This window comes from Dromiciops gliroides, chromosome 2 (assembly GCF_019393635.1).
Source record: "Dromiciops gliroides isolate mDroGli1 chromosome 2, mDroGli1.pri, whole genome shotgun sequence".
In the NCBI taxonomy this organism is placed as follows: Eukaryota; Metazoa; Chordata; class Mammalia; order Microbiotheria; family Microbiotheriidae; genus Dromiciops; species Dromiciops gliroides.
This window is the reverse complement of record NC_057862.1, coordinates 243,319,613-243,333,694: the sequence shown is the minus strand read 5'-3', so window position 1 is coordinate 243,333,694 and position 14,082 is coordinate 243,319,613. Positions and strand designations below refer to the sequence as shown.

General features: G+C 36.1%; 1 protein-coding gene across 1 annotated transcript in view; it reads left to right on the top strand.

Moving 5' to 3' along the window:
* The window catches only part of FANCM (FA complementation group M), a 98,956-nt gene that overhangs the window by 75,930 nt on the left and 8,944 nt on the right, over window positions 1–14,082 (top strand). The window contains 4 exon segments of the mRNA XM_043981388.1: window positions 634–759; window positions 3,620–3,773; window positions 5,580–5,686; window positions 6,896–7,441. Coding sequence (XP_043837323.1) covers window positions 634–759; window positions 3,620–3,773; window positions 5,580–5,686; window positions 6,896–7,441 — 933 coding nt within the window.

The following is a 14,082-nucleotide window of genomic DNA, read 5'->3' as shown; positions in this document are numbered from 1 at the left end:
AATTTCTTGAAATATAATGTGTAGCCTCTTTTTCTGCTCTTGAGTTTCCAGAAATCCAGTGATTCTTAAATTTCTCAACTCATCTATTTTCTAGGTCAGTTTTTTTCCTATGAGATAATTTTATATTTTCTTATATTTTTTTCAGTTTTTGACTTTGTTTTATTATTTATTTGGTGTCTTATGGATTCATTAGCTTTCATTTGAACAGTTTTAATTTTCAAGGAGTTATTTTCTTTAAAATTGTAAAATTTTTCGGGGCACCTAGGTAGCACAGTAGATAAAGCATGGGCCCTGGAGTCAGGAGTACCTGAGTTCAAATCTGGCCTCAGACACTTAACACTTACTAGGTGTGTGACCTTGAACAAGTCACTTAACTCTCATTGCCCCACCAAAAAAAAAACCATTGTAAGATTTTGTACCTCTTTTACCAAGCTGTTAATTAATTTTCTTTTCATCTTCTGTAGCTCTCATTTGGTTTTTTTAATTCTTTTTTTAGTGCCTTCTTTAACTCTTCTAGGAATTCTTGTTGGACTTGTGTCCAGTATATATTTTTTTTCTTTGAGGGGTAGTATCTTACACTATAATATCATCATCATCATCCAGTTTATCTTACACTTTTTTTTCCTATTTTAGTCAGAATCATCTGATGATGAGAGTACAGATTTTCATAAACCAATTCTAACTCAAGATGATTTTCAGAGCAATAACAGGAATCCTCCAAAAAGTGTGAGAGCCCTAAAAAGTTACAGAAACTTAAAGGTAAGAGTTTTCTATTTCCTTCCTAATAATTTTCTTTTTTTGTTTGTTTGTTTATGGACTTTAAAAAGACAATTAGCAACTTCTCTATAAAAGTCTTCCTCTGATGCCTCATTGTAGTTCTGGATGACCCTGGGTTCTCCAAGGCTATGCCAGCAGTATCTGGTCTTGTATCTAGTCACATATATAACTGCTTGCTTTGTCAAGAAAATGGTCTATGGATTAGCAGTCCTTTGCTAGATTGCAAAATGATTTCACATAAAAATCTGGCTTTGGGTAACCAAAACATATGCCTGTCATTCATGAACCAGCCTAACACATTTCAGAGTAGCTCAACACTAGGCTGGCTCTAGTGTGTTTTCTTTTTTTTTTTTTTTTTTTTAGTGAGGCAATTGGGCTTAAGTGACTTGCCCAAGGTCACACAGCTAGTAAGTGTTAAGTGTCTGAGGCTGGATTTGAACTCAGGTACTCCTGACTCCAGGGCCGGTGCTCTATCCACTGCGCCACCTAGCTGCCCCCTGCATTTTTTTTTAATCAAAGAAGTACTTGAAGACCAAGTTGAACAGAGGTTGGAATATTAATAATACTAACATGTTTATTTAGTGTCCTAAAGATTATAAGGAACATTGTGAGATAGGTGGTGGAGGGGCAGCTAGATGGCACAGTGGATAGAGTACCGGAGACCCTGGATTAAGGAGGACCTGAGTTCAAATACGGCCTCAGATACTTGACACTAGCTGTGTGACCCTGGGCAAGTCACTTAACCCATGCCTCACCAAAAAAAAAAAAAGAGATAGGTAGTGGAAATAGTATGGATCTTTTGTTTTTATGTCACCATCATTTTCTTTTTGTTGTTGTTGTTTTTGTTTTTGTAGGGCAATGAGGGTTAAGTGAGTTGCTCAGGGTCACACAGCTAGTAAGTGTCAAGTGCCTGAGGCTGGATTTGAACTCAGGTCCTCCTGAATCCAGGGCCGCTGCTTTATCTACTGTGCCACCTAGATGCCCTGATTTTCCCTATTTTTAATGAAGTAAATTTCTAGTTAAGACTTGTATTTTCCTATAATATGATTTATGTTCATATTAATTCACTGTGAGGGCCTCATTTTCATTAAAGATTTTTGCCCTTTCAAATTTATTTCAGTAAAACAATATCAAACAACCTCATTGTATCTAGAAAGGAAAAAAAAATCCTACTTCAAGACATTTAAAAAGTTATTTGAACTAAAGTTTCAGATTTTATAAAAAACTTAAACATACTCAATTTGTATTTCAATGGTAATGGCTGTTTCTTGGGATTGAAACACTCTTCTTTGGTTTTGTGCTGTTTTGTATTACTGCATGAGAAATTGTCAAAGTGAGACATGTTTCATGGAAATATCAAATTTCTTAAGTTAGAATTTGTGAGCATGATATTAAAACAATATACACTAAGATTGTTTTTCATAATTGCTGGTATGGTTCTGTAAAAAAAAATATTGACTGGACCCTAATCTGTAAAGAGTTTAATTTAATATGGGAAGAGCCAATTGGGAGGCTCCCCCTCCCCCACTACCTCTCCCAGTCTGATTAGAAAAAGATTAGGAAGCCTCCTTTCAATTTAAGCAAATACCAGGGTTTATTGAGGTGAATAAACTTAGAGATAAATGTAGAAGTAAGCAAGAAATATGACCTGTGAACTTGACCCCAATGGACTTACTCTTTCAACTTTCTCTCCTGCCTCCGTCTCAGCCACGCCTCACTTCCACTGGTTCTCCTCCCTCTCTCTACATTGCTCCCCTCTTAGCTGAAAGCTGCCCTCATTCAACTCACTGGAAACCCCTTCTTCTTTTAGCATCCCCCTTGCCTCTCCTTTCTTAGTCTTCCCCTTCACTTGTTCTCTGTCAGCTGCCCCCTTTTCTCTGTAACATCCCCCTGGGTCTCCTTTCTCCATCCTCCTTTTCACTGTCTGCCTCCAGTAGACAGCCACCCCTTTCACTGTCAGCCATCGCCTTGTCTCTCCTTCTCTTCTCTGCAACTCCCCCTTTCTCAGTTTTCCCTTTCACTGTCAGCCACACCCGATCTCTGTAGCCACCCTTCTCAGTTCTCCTTCACTCCTGCTCCCTTTTACTCTTCCTGTCCTCCTTCACCTCCTTTCACTGTCAGCCTCCCCCTCTTCACTATCTTCCTCAGCCCGCTCTCCTTTCACTGCTCTGTTCCTTTCTTCATCTGTCTTTGTAGCGTCCCCCTCACCATCTAACTTCCCTGATATATAAAAGGCCTCTCTCATTAGGAACCTGGCGCCAAGCCCCCACACACACCAAGCTAATTGGTTGGCACCCCAAGGATGTGCTTAAGGCTGGCTTGGGGCACTGAGACTCTAGGCTTCCTGTGCGCATCCCTGCTGAGCAGGTCATGGGCTGTGAGGCTTACGTGCCTGGGGCAGTTTCGGGGAGAGCAGTCCTACTGGGGGGGGGGGCTGTTTGCGGTGCCGGAGGCTAATTTTAGTCACTTACAGTTCAAAATATCAGGAAAGAACTCTCTTTTGCTGACCAGTTACTAACTTGGGAGTTTCCTCAATCCAATATTCTTTGATGTCTCATTTTATAGAACTGTTATCTCTCAGCATAAAATGATTGATTTGAAATTTCAAGATGTTCAGGGATTAATTAGAAACATGTATTTTACTGGCATGAATCAACTCAGATGATTTGAATGTAACTCTAAGGCCCAATTAAATTGAGTATTCTAGGTGTATTTATCATTGTCATTTCCTGTTTTGTTGTTTTTTTTAATGTAGACTTTTTTCATTGTTTTGGTACTGGCTCTTCCAGATCTTTAAGAAAAATGGATGCTTATTTTAAGTTGTTCCTTCATTTTTTCTTAGCATGAAGGCAGGCAATTTTTAGATGAGGAAGCAGAGATTTCACAAGATGAAGAAGATATTTCATCTGATGAAAGTGAAAAATCAGAAAATGAACAAGATTCCTTACTACTTGACTTCTTAAATGATGGGACTCAACTTTCACAGGTTCTAAATGGTAAATGACATTGTCATATTATTCTCATTTTAAAATTCTTTTGCCTTTGATCATTCTTTAATTTTTATTTAGTTTGCATTAGAAGCTATGCTATATAGGCAATAATTATGGTAAGATTATTATAAATTAGTACTGTGTTAAGTCATTTTTCAATTCTTATAAAACATAACTCAAAGGAGTTAGATTTTGCATTGTATATTGAATTCATAAACAGTTTTGTCTAATCTGTCTCCTGCATTCATTCCTCTTCTCAATTGCAACTTTTGCCATTCTAGTTAAGTTACTAATTATACTAGGATCTTTACTGGCTTTCCTGACTCCATTTTTTGCCTTCTCTATTCCTTACTTCATCCAGTCATGAAAATAATCTTCCCAAAGCATAGATCTGACCATATTACTTCCTTGGTCAAAAAATTTCACTTTCTCCCCTCTTTTACTTCATTTTTCAGTGTGATGGACAAGCTTGCCATTCCATGGGTTTAAATTACTGCATGCTGAAAATGACCCAATGGGAGAGATAGTTATGAGGCTAAGAATAACTCAGTTAAGAGAGAAATATGCAGCCCTCCTGTGGTTTATTCCTTCTAGCCATTATGTAGCACAAATAGTCCTGCCTTCCTGTGACCTGGTATAGGCTATAGGCCCTACCCATTAATCAGAAGTACTTGTCAACATGCAAGACAGGTGCCCTGGTGCTGAATGGGTGCAAAACCCTCTGTGGTAGAGAAGGGTTATAACCTCTTGGGGATCGGTAAAGAATTAAAGGTTAGTTTTCTTAGGCCTGGTCCCCCAAAGAACTCTCTGATGCTTCCTTGGGCCTTAATTACCACCTCAAGGTAGCATCCTCCCATGTTGGTCTTCCACAAAGTACAATTTAGGAAGGGGTCAGGGAACTAAGGACAGCCTGATTCTTCAGAATCAGAAGCCTAAGCAGACTACATACATATATGACTGTCACATAAGATATATGAAGCTACTACAGATTTTAGCTTTTGGAGTCAATTCATAGGCTAGTGATTCATCTGCTCTCCTCTTCACTTGACAAAGCTTAGCACTGAAGACTCTGCAGTCTGATTCCATCCTACCTTTATTCTATTTCATGCATGTAAAAGACAGACCGGATTATTGTCTGGTTCTTAAATTCCTCCTGCCCTTTCCTGACTGTAAATTTTCAGAGACCTTCTCTTATGCCTGGAAGGCATTCCCTTCTTCATGTACATTTTGAAAAGGTTCTTTTTCCAGAAGGTCTTGCTTACCTGTCCCCTGCTCTCTGAAATTTTTTCAGAATTTTCTCTCCCCAAGCTGAAATTAAATTACTCTTTTTATTTTACATCTGTTCACCTTATCTTTTCACATCCTACTTTTTATCATTCTCCTAATTATATCATTATGGATTTTGTAAAATGCCTTACATGTAGTAAGCATTTAGAAATATTTATTTAATCAACCCAAATGTTACTTTATCCATATTTTAGCCTTTAAAGTTTTTTTTTTTTTTGATAAGTCAATTGGGGTTAAGTGACTTGCCCAGGGTCACACAGCTAGTAAGTGTTAAGTGTCTGAGGCCGGATTTGAACTAAGGTACTCCTGAATCCAGGGCCGGTGCTTTATCCACTGCGCCACCTAGCTGCCCCAGCCTTTAAGTTTTTAAAAGACTGCTTTTTCCAGGGTACTTCCTTGTCCTTCAAAATAGGTAGTTGACATTTCCCAAGGAACATGATTTGTTTAAGCTTAGATTAATAGTTAACTAAACCTTTGTGGTTACTATTCTAATGTATCTTTTAAAAATTAATTCTCTTTATATAGATTCTGAGATGAAAGGTGTTTATCTTCAGTCTATTCGCAGTCCATTGGTGGGAAGTAGGTATAAAATGGTTCACAAGAAATATGATTCCATGAATATTTTCTCACAGGTATGAATTTTTCAATATGTAAGAAGTTCCTGTTAATGAGGTTGAATGAATTACTAAAAGAGGTTTTGTAATCTCTTTTGCAGCTATTTAAAATAAAATCTGGGAAATTTTAACTGTGATATCTAAAGGATGGAGAATTAGCTAGATGAATTTCCATGGGCCCTTTTAACTCAAGTCAAATGTAGCGTTTCTCATAGGGCTGAGCATACTGTAACACACGTTTGCTTACTGAAGGGCCAAGCTATTTCCTGGGAATAATTTGTAATTATTGGTAAGAACTATCCAGTGATTTTTTTTCTCCAGGTACCTAAGCTATACTGATTGTCCTTAGGATTATAGATTTATAGCTAGAAGGGATGTTAGAGATCATTTATTCGAACTACCTTATTTTAAAGATTTCAGAAAGGTTAGGCCCAGGGTGACATAGTAACATAGAGTTGTATAAGTAGTAAGTGGATGAACCAGGATTGGAAACCAGACTCCCTAATTTCAAATCTAGTATGCAGGGTAAGACTGATAATAGCTCTACTCTAGTTTTCTTTCATAATGAAGAGAGTGAGGCTTACTCTTTGGAAGTATCTTAATACTTCGTTTTAAGCTTGTGATAGGTGACTTCTTCTAGTATATTAGTATTTACCCGAAGCCCACTTTGTAGTTAAAGATAATTAATATTTTGGTATTCATCACCAATAATTTTGGGACCATGTTATTCCATGTTGTTTTGTGAAATACTTTATTACCTATTTTGTGAAAGTATTAATTTTTTCTTAGCTTGTCTTAGATGACAAAAAAATACCTGTATTATAGTTGATTTTTTAGGTTATTTTCTGAAAATTTATCTTCTAAAAAACAAAACCAAATCCAAACAGTATCATTTAAATATGCAAATTAGGCAAAATCAGTCTAGGTAGTAACTGTTTTGTATTAACGAAGAGAGTCAATATATGAAGTGACACTTCAAAAATTATATCAATTACCTTATGCCTTCATTAGATCAAAGTTTACATTTATGTATATTTGTGTCTATGCATACATGCAGGCATATATATATATATATACACACATACAAATATAGTTTGCTAGGTAACCTCATTAGTTGTCTAATAATAGTAATGTAATAAATATAGTAAATGATCAGCAAATAATTGAACTACATTAAAAAATTTAAAATTTTTTTATGTTTATTTAGAAATTTTTTTTGGCTTATAGATCCCTGAACAAGATGAAACTTATTTTGGAGACAGCTTCTGTGTTAGTGATGAGGAAGAACATCCTATCAATGATTCAAATGAAGAAGTATGTGTTGATTTCAACTTATTAAATGAAGACAGCTTTGCCGATGGAAGGAGAAAATACCATACTCGACGCTTAGCAAAATTAAAGAGAGTTAGGACAGAGAAAAATTTTGCATTTAAGAAAAAGAAAGTATCCAGAATTATTATACCTGATGATTCAAGTGAAGAAGAAAACATCGTTAATGATAAAACAGAATCTGATAATATAATTGGTGACATAAGCATTTGTAGCAAAACAGAAAAACAAGATGATTGTCTCCAAAAATCATTACTTTCCGGGAAGAGAGATGAAGTATTTGTTGAACCAAATGTTGTTAATAATTCAATCAAGGAGGGACAAAAGATCAAGTGCACAGTTTCTAAAGCTCTAGGCACAAAACCCAAATGTAATTATAAAATGAGATCTTTATTGGATACTGATTCACCGAAAGACTGCGAAAATTTTACAGTCCAGCCTGAGGTATGGACCAATACAAATCCATCATAAATTTTAATGTGTTTTTGTTATATGTCACAGGTATTAAGTCTAAGTAAAAATTAACACTAGTCTTCCAAACTTGCATGTAGAACTTGTAAATGTTATATTGAATTATGGCAATAATTAATATAGGATGTTTAACTTTATGTTCCAAGTATGCTCCTTGTGAACAGCATTATTGGATTCTGCTTTCTAATTCATTCACTTACCCTCTTCCATTTTGTAAGGCACTCCATCTCAATTCACCTATACTTATAATAATTGTATATAATTAATATGTAATGTATACAATTTATCATTACATTTTTTTTATTTTTACATATAAGGTATATCATTACATTTTATATAAGGAAGGGGTCCACCCTTGTATAAAAAAAAGAGGAAGAGAAGGAATCAAATTTATAATTAAAGGGGGCAGCTAGGTGGCGCAGTGGGTAGAGCACCAGCCCTGGAGTCAGGAGGACCTGGGTTCAAATCCAGCCTCAGACACTTAACACTTACTAGCTGTGTGACCCTGGGCAAGTCACTTAACCCCAATTGCCTCACCAAAAAAAAAAAAAATTATAATTAAAGTGGTCTGTTTCTATTCCTTTGCCCCTCTTCTCTTTACCAATGCCAATCCCCAACACTTTCTATCCTTTTAATTATCATTCCTCCAACACTGAATCATATTTTGCTTATGAAAGTTCCCTCTCTAACTGTCCTCTCTCTCCATTACATGTCTTTTAGCCATCCCCCCAATCTGTTTCCTAGTTACCCGATTCCCTGTTGAATTTAATGTAATTCTGTGCCTGTTTTAGTGGTTCTGAGAATAATAAGGTCGAGATGCCTGGTCCCTCAACTCCTTTCTCTATTTTTTTCTATGCTCTTATATATACATTTCATACTAAATAAGAAGAATCTTTTCTCCTTTGTTATTTCTTCCTTAGCATATTCCTTTTTTACACCCTTTTTTTTTTTTTTTTACTTTTTTTTTTTAATGGGGCAATGGGGTTAAGTGACTTGCCCAGGGTCACACAGCTAGTAAGTGTCAAGTGTCTGAGGCCGGATTTGAACTCAGGAACTCCTGAATCCAGGGCTGGTGCTTTATCCACTGTGCCACCTAGCCGCCCCCCTTTTGTTTTTTTAAATCAACTAAACATGCCATTTTTTTGGTTTGTTTTTGTTTTTCTTTTGTTTTGTTTTTTGTGGGGCAGTGAGGGTTAAGTGATTTGTTCCGTGTCACACAGCTAGTAAGTGTCAAGTGTCTGAGGTCAGATTTGAACTTACGTCCTCCTGAATCCAGGGCCAGTGCTTTTTATCTACTGCTCCACTTAGCTGCCCCCTAAAATCAACTAAACAAAACAAAATATAAGCTCAAGTCCCCTATTTGTCTTACTTAATTCCCCGTCACCTCTGAAGTCATATCGTTTAGTCCCTTCTAGTTGTTCAAATGTATTTACCTTTCAAAGTTTTTTTTGACTCCTTTGTTTACATTTCAGAGTTTCTTTTCAATTATTGTCTTTTCTTCAGTAGCCTAAAAGTCCTCTGATTAATTAAAGGTCCATTTCCCCCTTTTAGGATTATGTTCAGTTTTTCAGGGCAAATTATTCTTGGTTATAATAAACCTTTCTCTTCTGTCTTTTGGAATATTGTATTGGTCCAAGATTTTTTCTCCTAAGTCTTGGCTGTACTTCCTTGGTGCTTGAACTCTTACTTTCTGCCTTCCTTTCTTCTTTCTTTACTTCCTTTGACACTCAGTATTTTAACTGGAACATTCTTATGAATTTTCATTTTGGAGTTTCTGTTAGAAGGTGATTGGTAGATTCCTTCTATTTTCACCTTGTCCTCTGGTTCTAAAGATGTGGGCAGTTTTCTTTTGTGATTTCTTGAAATATGATTTTTAGGTTTTTTACTAGTTCACGGTTTTCAGAAAATACAGTGATTCTTAAATTATTTCTCCTTGACTAGTTTTTCAAGTTAGTTTTTTTGAAAATAACAGATGCCATACATTTTTCTCTATTTTTTGAATGTTAATTTTGTTTTAATATTTCTTTTTGTTTCATGTAGTTAATATATTCTGATTATTCCATTCTATTTTTTTAGGCAATCTGTTAATTGGATAAGGATTTTCCAACTTTTGTTCTAAGCTTTTTTCCTTTCTATTTTTTCCTCCCAATTTTTTTTCTAAAATAAGTTTTTTTTCACCATACTTTTCCCTGGTATCCTACCTCATCTTTTTCTCAGAGAGCTATCCCTTCTAACAAATATTTTTTTGAGGACAAAAAAAAAAAAGGAATAGAGGGAAATATCAGCATAACCAAACAATATATTGAAAAAGTCTGAAAATATATTGTGGACCGTCCACTCCTATAAAAGGGCGGGCTGAGGAGTATCTTCTTATATCTCTATATTCAGTTTTGATTTTTTTCATGCTTATTCTTTTAATTAATTAATTATTATAAGTTTTTTTTTGGGTGGGGCAATGAAGGGGGTTAAGTGACTTGTCCAGAGCCACATAGCTAGTCAGCAGTCTGAGGTCGGATTTGAACTCAGGTCCTCCAGAATCCAGGGCCAGTGCTTTATCCACTGTGCCACCTAGTTGCCCCTTTAATTTACATTTATGTAGTCAATGTATATATTGTTTCCTTGACTCTGTTTCCTTTACTTTGCTTTGTTTTTGTAGATCTTTCTATGCTTCTCTGTAGTTGTCTTAATTGTACAGCCCAGTAATATTCTATTACATTCATGTCCCACAACTTATTTAGCCATTTCCCAGTTGATGGTTAATTTATATTGTTTACACTTCTATGCCATCAGAAAAAGTACTACCGTAAAGATTTTGGTGTAATGGACACCATTGCCATTGTTAGCATTTCTACAACTATATCAAATAGTGGTGACGGTTGGTATCTTTGCTTTTAATCCTGTGCCTAAACTCCTGTTCCTCAATAACTAGTATATATTTCTATGGTAGCCTTCCTGTCCCAATGATTCTGAGCTCTGCCTATCATTGTTGTTGTTGTTATTGTTGTTTTTGGTGGGGCAATGAGGGGGGTTAAGTGACTTGCCCAGGACCACACAACTAGTCAAGTGTCCGTGGACAGATTTGAACTAAGGTCCTCCTCAGTCCAGGACCCATGCTTTATTCACTGCTTCACCTAGCTGCCCCACCCTGCCTATCATTGTACAAAACTGTCCCCCACTGCCCTCTCCCTTATTCTCCCAGACTCTGTCCTTGGCTTCTTTTCTTCCTTCCTCTGGCTTTTATAGTCCTTCATAACTTGTCCCTTTCTAGTCTTATACTTTATTCTCTTTATATTCCACACCCTAGTGACACTAATCTCTTTGCTATTCCTTGCTTAAGACACTCCATTTTCTTAGTGTGCATTTTCACTGGCTCTCCCCCATGCTTATAGTGTTTACCTTCCTAGTCTCCAGCACCTCCTTTCCTGACTTTCTTCAGTTCTCAGATAAAACCCCACCTTCTCCAAGAAATCTTGCCTGGTCTCCCTTATCTCTCTGAGATCATCTCCAATTTGTCGTGTATCTAACTTGTTTTTATATAGCTGTTAGCAAGTTATCATCTCCACAAACAATACACTCCATCTCTGGGATATGGACATTTTCTCTGGCTTTCTCATGCCTGGAATGCTCTCACTCCTTCACAGGAACTACTGATCTCTCTGGATTCCTTTAAGTACCAACTAAAATTCTTAATTCCTGTTCTTCCCCTCTTTTAATTATTTCCTATTTATCTTGCATATAGCTTTCTTTGTATATATTTATTAGCATGTTGTCTCTCCTGTTAGAGTATAAGCTCCTTGGGAGCAGGAAATGTTTTACTCTCTTTTGTATCCCCAGTGCTTAACACAACCTGGCACATTAATAAATGTTTATTGAATTGAATTCTCTTATTAGATTGTGAGATCCTTAAAAGCAAGTATTGTTTTTTGCCTTTCTTTATATATCCATGTTTAGCACAGTGCCTAACGTATAATAGGAACTTAAAATGTTTGGTAGCTTGTTCTTTTTTTTTTTTTTTTAAGTGAGGCAATTGGGGTTAAGTAACTTGCCCAGGGTCACACAGCTAGTAAGTGTTAGGTGTCTGAGGCTGGATTTGAACTCAGGTACTCCTTACTCCAGGGCCGGTGCTCTATCCACTGCACCACCTAGCTGCCCCGGTAGCTTGTTCTTACAGGATGTCCTTGATGTTGTTAATTTTATAAAAACATGATGTGAAAATAGTAGAATCTTTACCATACTTTATATTTAAAATTAAATGGGGAGTTGCCATGAAAATCTTTTGAACTGTACAAAATATAGGCTATCATGTGGCAGAAAGCTTAAATTTTAAATGGAATTTCTGTTTTTATTTCCTGCTTTGTTTTGTTGTTAATGTACAGAAGTGCTAATGAATTGTGTGAATTTGTTTTCTATCTTGTAACTTTGATGAAATTGTTAATTATTTCATTAATTTTTAAATTGAATCTTTCTAACTATCATATCATTTCCCCAAAGTGATAATTTAGTCTCTTCTTTGCCTATGCTTGTTGTCTTGTTTTTTTGGGTCTTATTTCTATAGCTAATGTTTCAATAGTATTTCAGATAATAGTGGTCATAATGGATATCTTTGCTTCACTTTTTTTTTTAATTTTACATATAAGGTATTTTATTTTTTCCATTACATGTAAAGATAGTTCTCAACTTTTGTTTATACAAGCTTTCCAATTTCAGATTTTTCTCCCTCCCTCCCCCTCCCCTAGACAGCAGGTAATCTGGTATAGGTTTTATATATATATATATATACAAACACACACATAACAACACTGATTCTATTTCTGCATTAGTCATGTTATAAGAGAAAAAATCAGAGCAATGATGAAAAACCTCAAAATAGGGAAAACAACAGCACCAAAAACAAGAAATAGTATGGTTCATTCAGCATCTATACTCCACAGTTCTTTTTTTTTCCTGGATTTGGAGATCCTCTTCTATCATGAGTTCCCTGGAACTCTTCTGTACCATTGCATTGGTGAGAAGAATATAGTCCATCACAGTAGATCAACACTCAGTGTTGATGATACTGTGTACAATGTTCTTCTGGTTCTGCTCATCTCACTCATCGTCAGCTCATGTAAGACCCTCCAGGTTTCTCTGAACTCCTCCTGCTCATCATTTCTTACAGCACAATAGTATTCCATTGTATTCATATACCACAACTTGTCCAGCCATTCCCCAATTGATGGGCACCCCCTCAACTTCCAATTCCTTGCTACCACGCAAGCTATAAATATTTTTGTACATGTGGGTTCCTTTCCATGATTTTTGCTTCATTTTTTATCTTACTGGAAAGGCTTCTAGTTAATTATAGCTAATGCTGGCTCTTAGTTTTAGGTAGATACTAATTGTCATATTAAGGAACAATCTAAGGGGCAGCTAGGTGGTGCAGTGTATAAAGCACCAACCCTGAATTCAGGAGGACTGAGTTCAAATATGACCTCAGACTCTTGACACTTACTAGCTGTGTGACCCTGGGCAAGTCACTTAACCCTCATTGTTCCACCCACCCCCCAAAAAAAGGGAACAATCTATTTATTCCTTTGTTTTCTGGGGTGTTTTTTTATTTGTTTTTAAATAGAAATGGGTGTTGCATCTTGTCCAGACTCTTCTGCATCTTTTGGTATAATCACAGGATTTTTGTATGATCAATTATAATTTTCCAAATATTAAATAACCATGCATTCCTGGTATGGTCACAGCTCCTTATTTTTAACCTTAGGGTATTGTAAACAACATGTTATTGTATTCTGCTTTTTAACCCATTCTGTTTTGAGTAAATTTATCCCATTTACATTCACAATTTTAATAGATAATTGTGTAATTTCCCCTATCATATTCTCTCATACTTTTCCTTCTCTTTGTTTCCCCATTTACCTCCTCTGTAGAAAAATGGGTAGTGTTGAGAGGAGTGTGTTTAATACCAGTACTCCAAGTTTGGTGCAGTCTGCTTCTTTTCCTCTACCCCACTTCTCTTTCCCTCATCCAGACCCCATCCCAGATTCCTATCTTTTTTTTCCCATTCACACCTATTTTGAGATTCATCTTCCCAATTTGTTTTGCTTATGACTAACCTTCCTTAATCTATCCTTCCTCTTACTCCTTCTCCTCCCTCCTCCCCTTTCCTGCTTGCTTTTTTGTTAAGTATAATGTATTTTTGTACCCAACTATGTGTGTATGTTTTAGTATTCTTCTCTCTTTTGGACAGTTCTGATGAGAGTGAGGCTTCAAATATTGCCTCTTCCCATTCCCCTCATTTGTCTTCCACTTGTATACTAAGATTATATGAGATAATATCCTCCAGTACATTCCTATTTGATACCTAAACCAGAGAGAGGCAAAACTATAGACTATATACCTAATGAACACTGATGCAAAAAAATGTAAATAAAATATTAGTAAGGAGGCCACGGCCATGTATAACAAAGATTATACATGATGACCAACCAGATCAGATTTACATTAAGAATGCAAATTTGGTTCTGTATTAGGAAAACTATTAATATATTATTTTTGTTTGTTTTATTTTGGGGGGACAGTGGGGGTTAAGTGATTTGCCTAGGGTCACACAGCTAGTAAGTGTC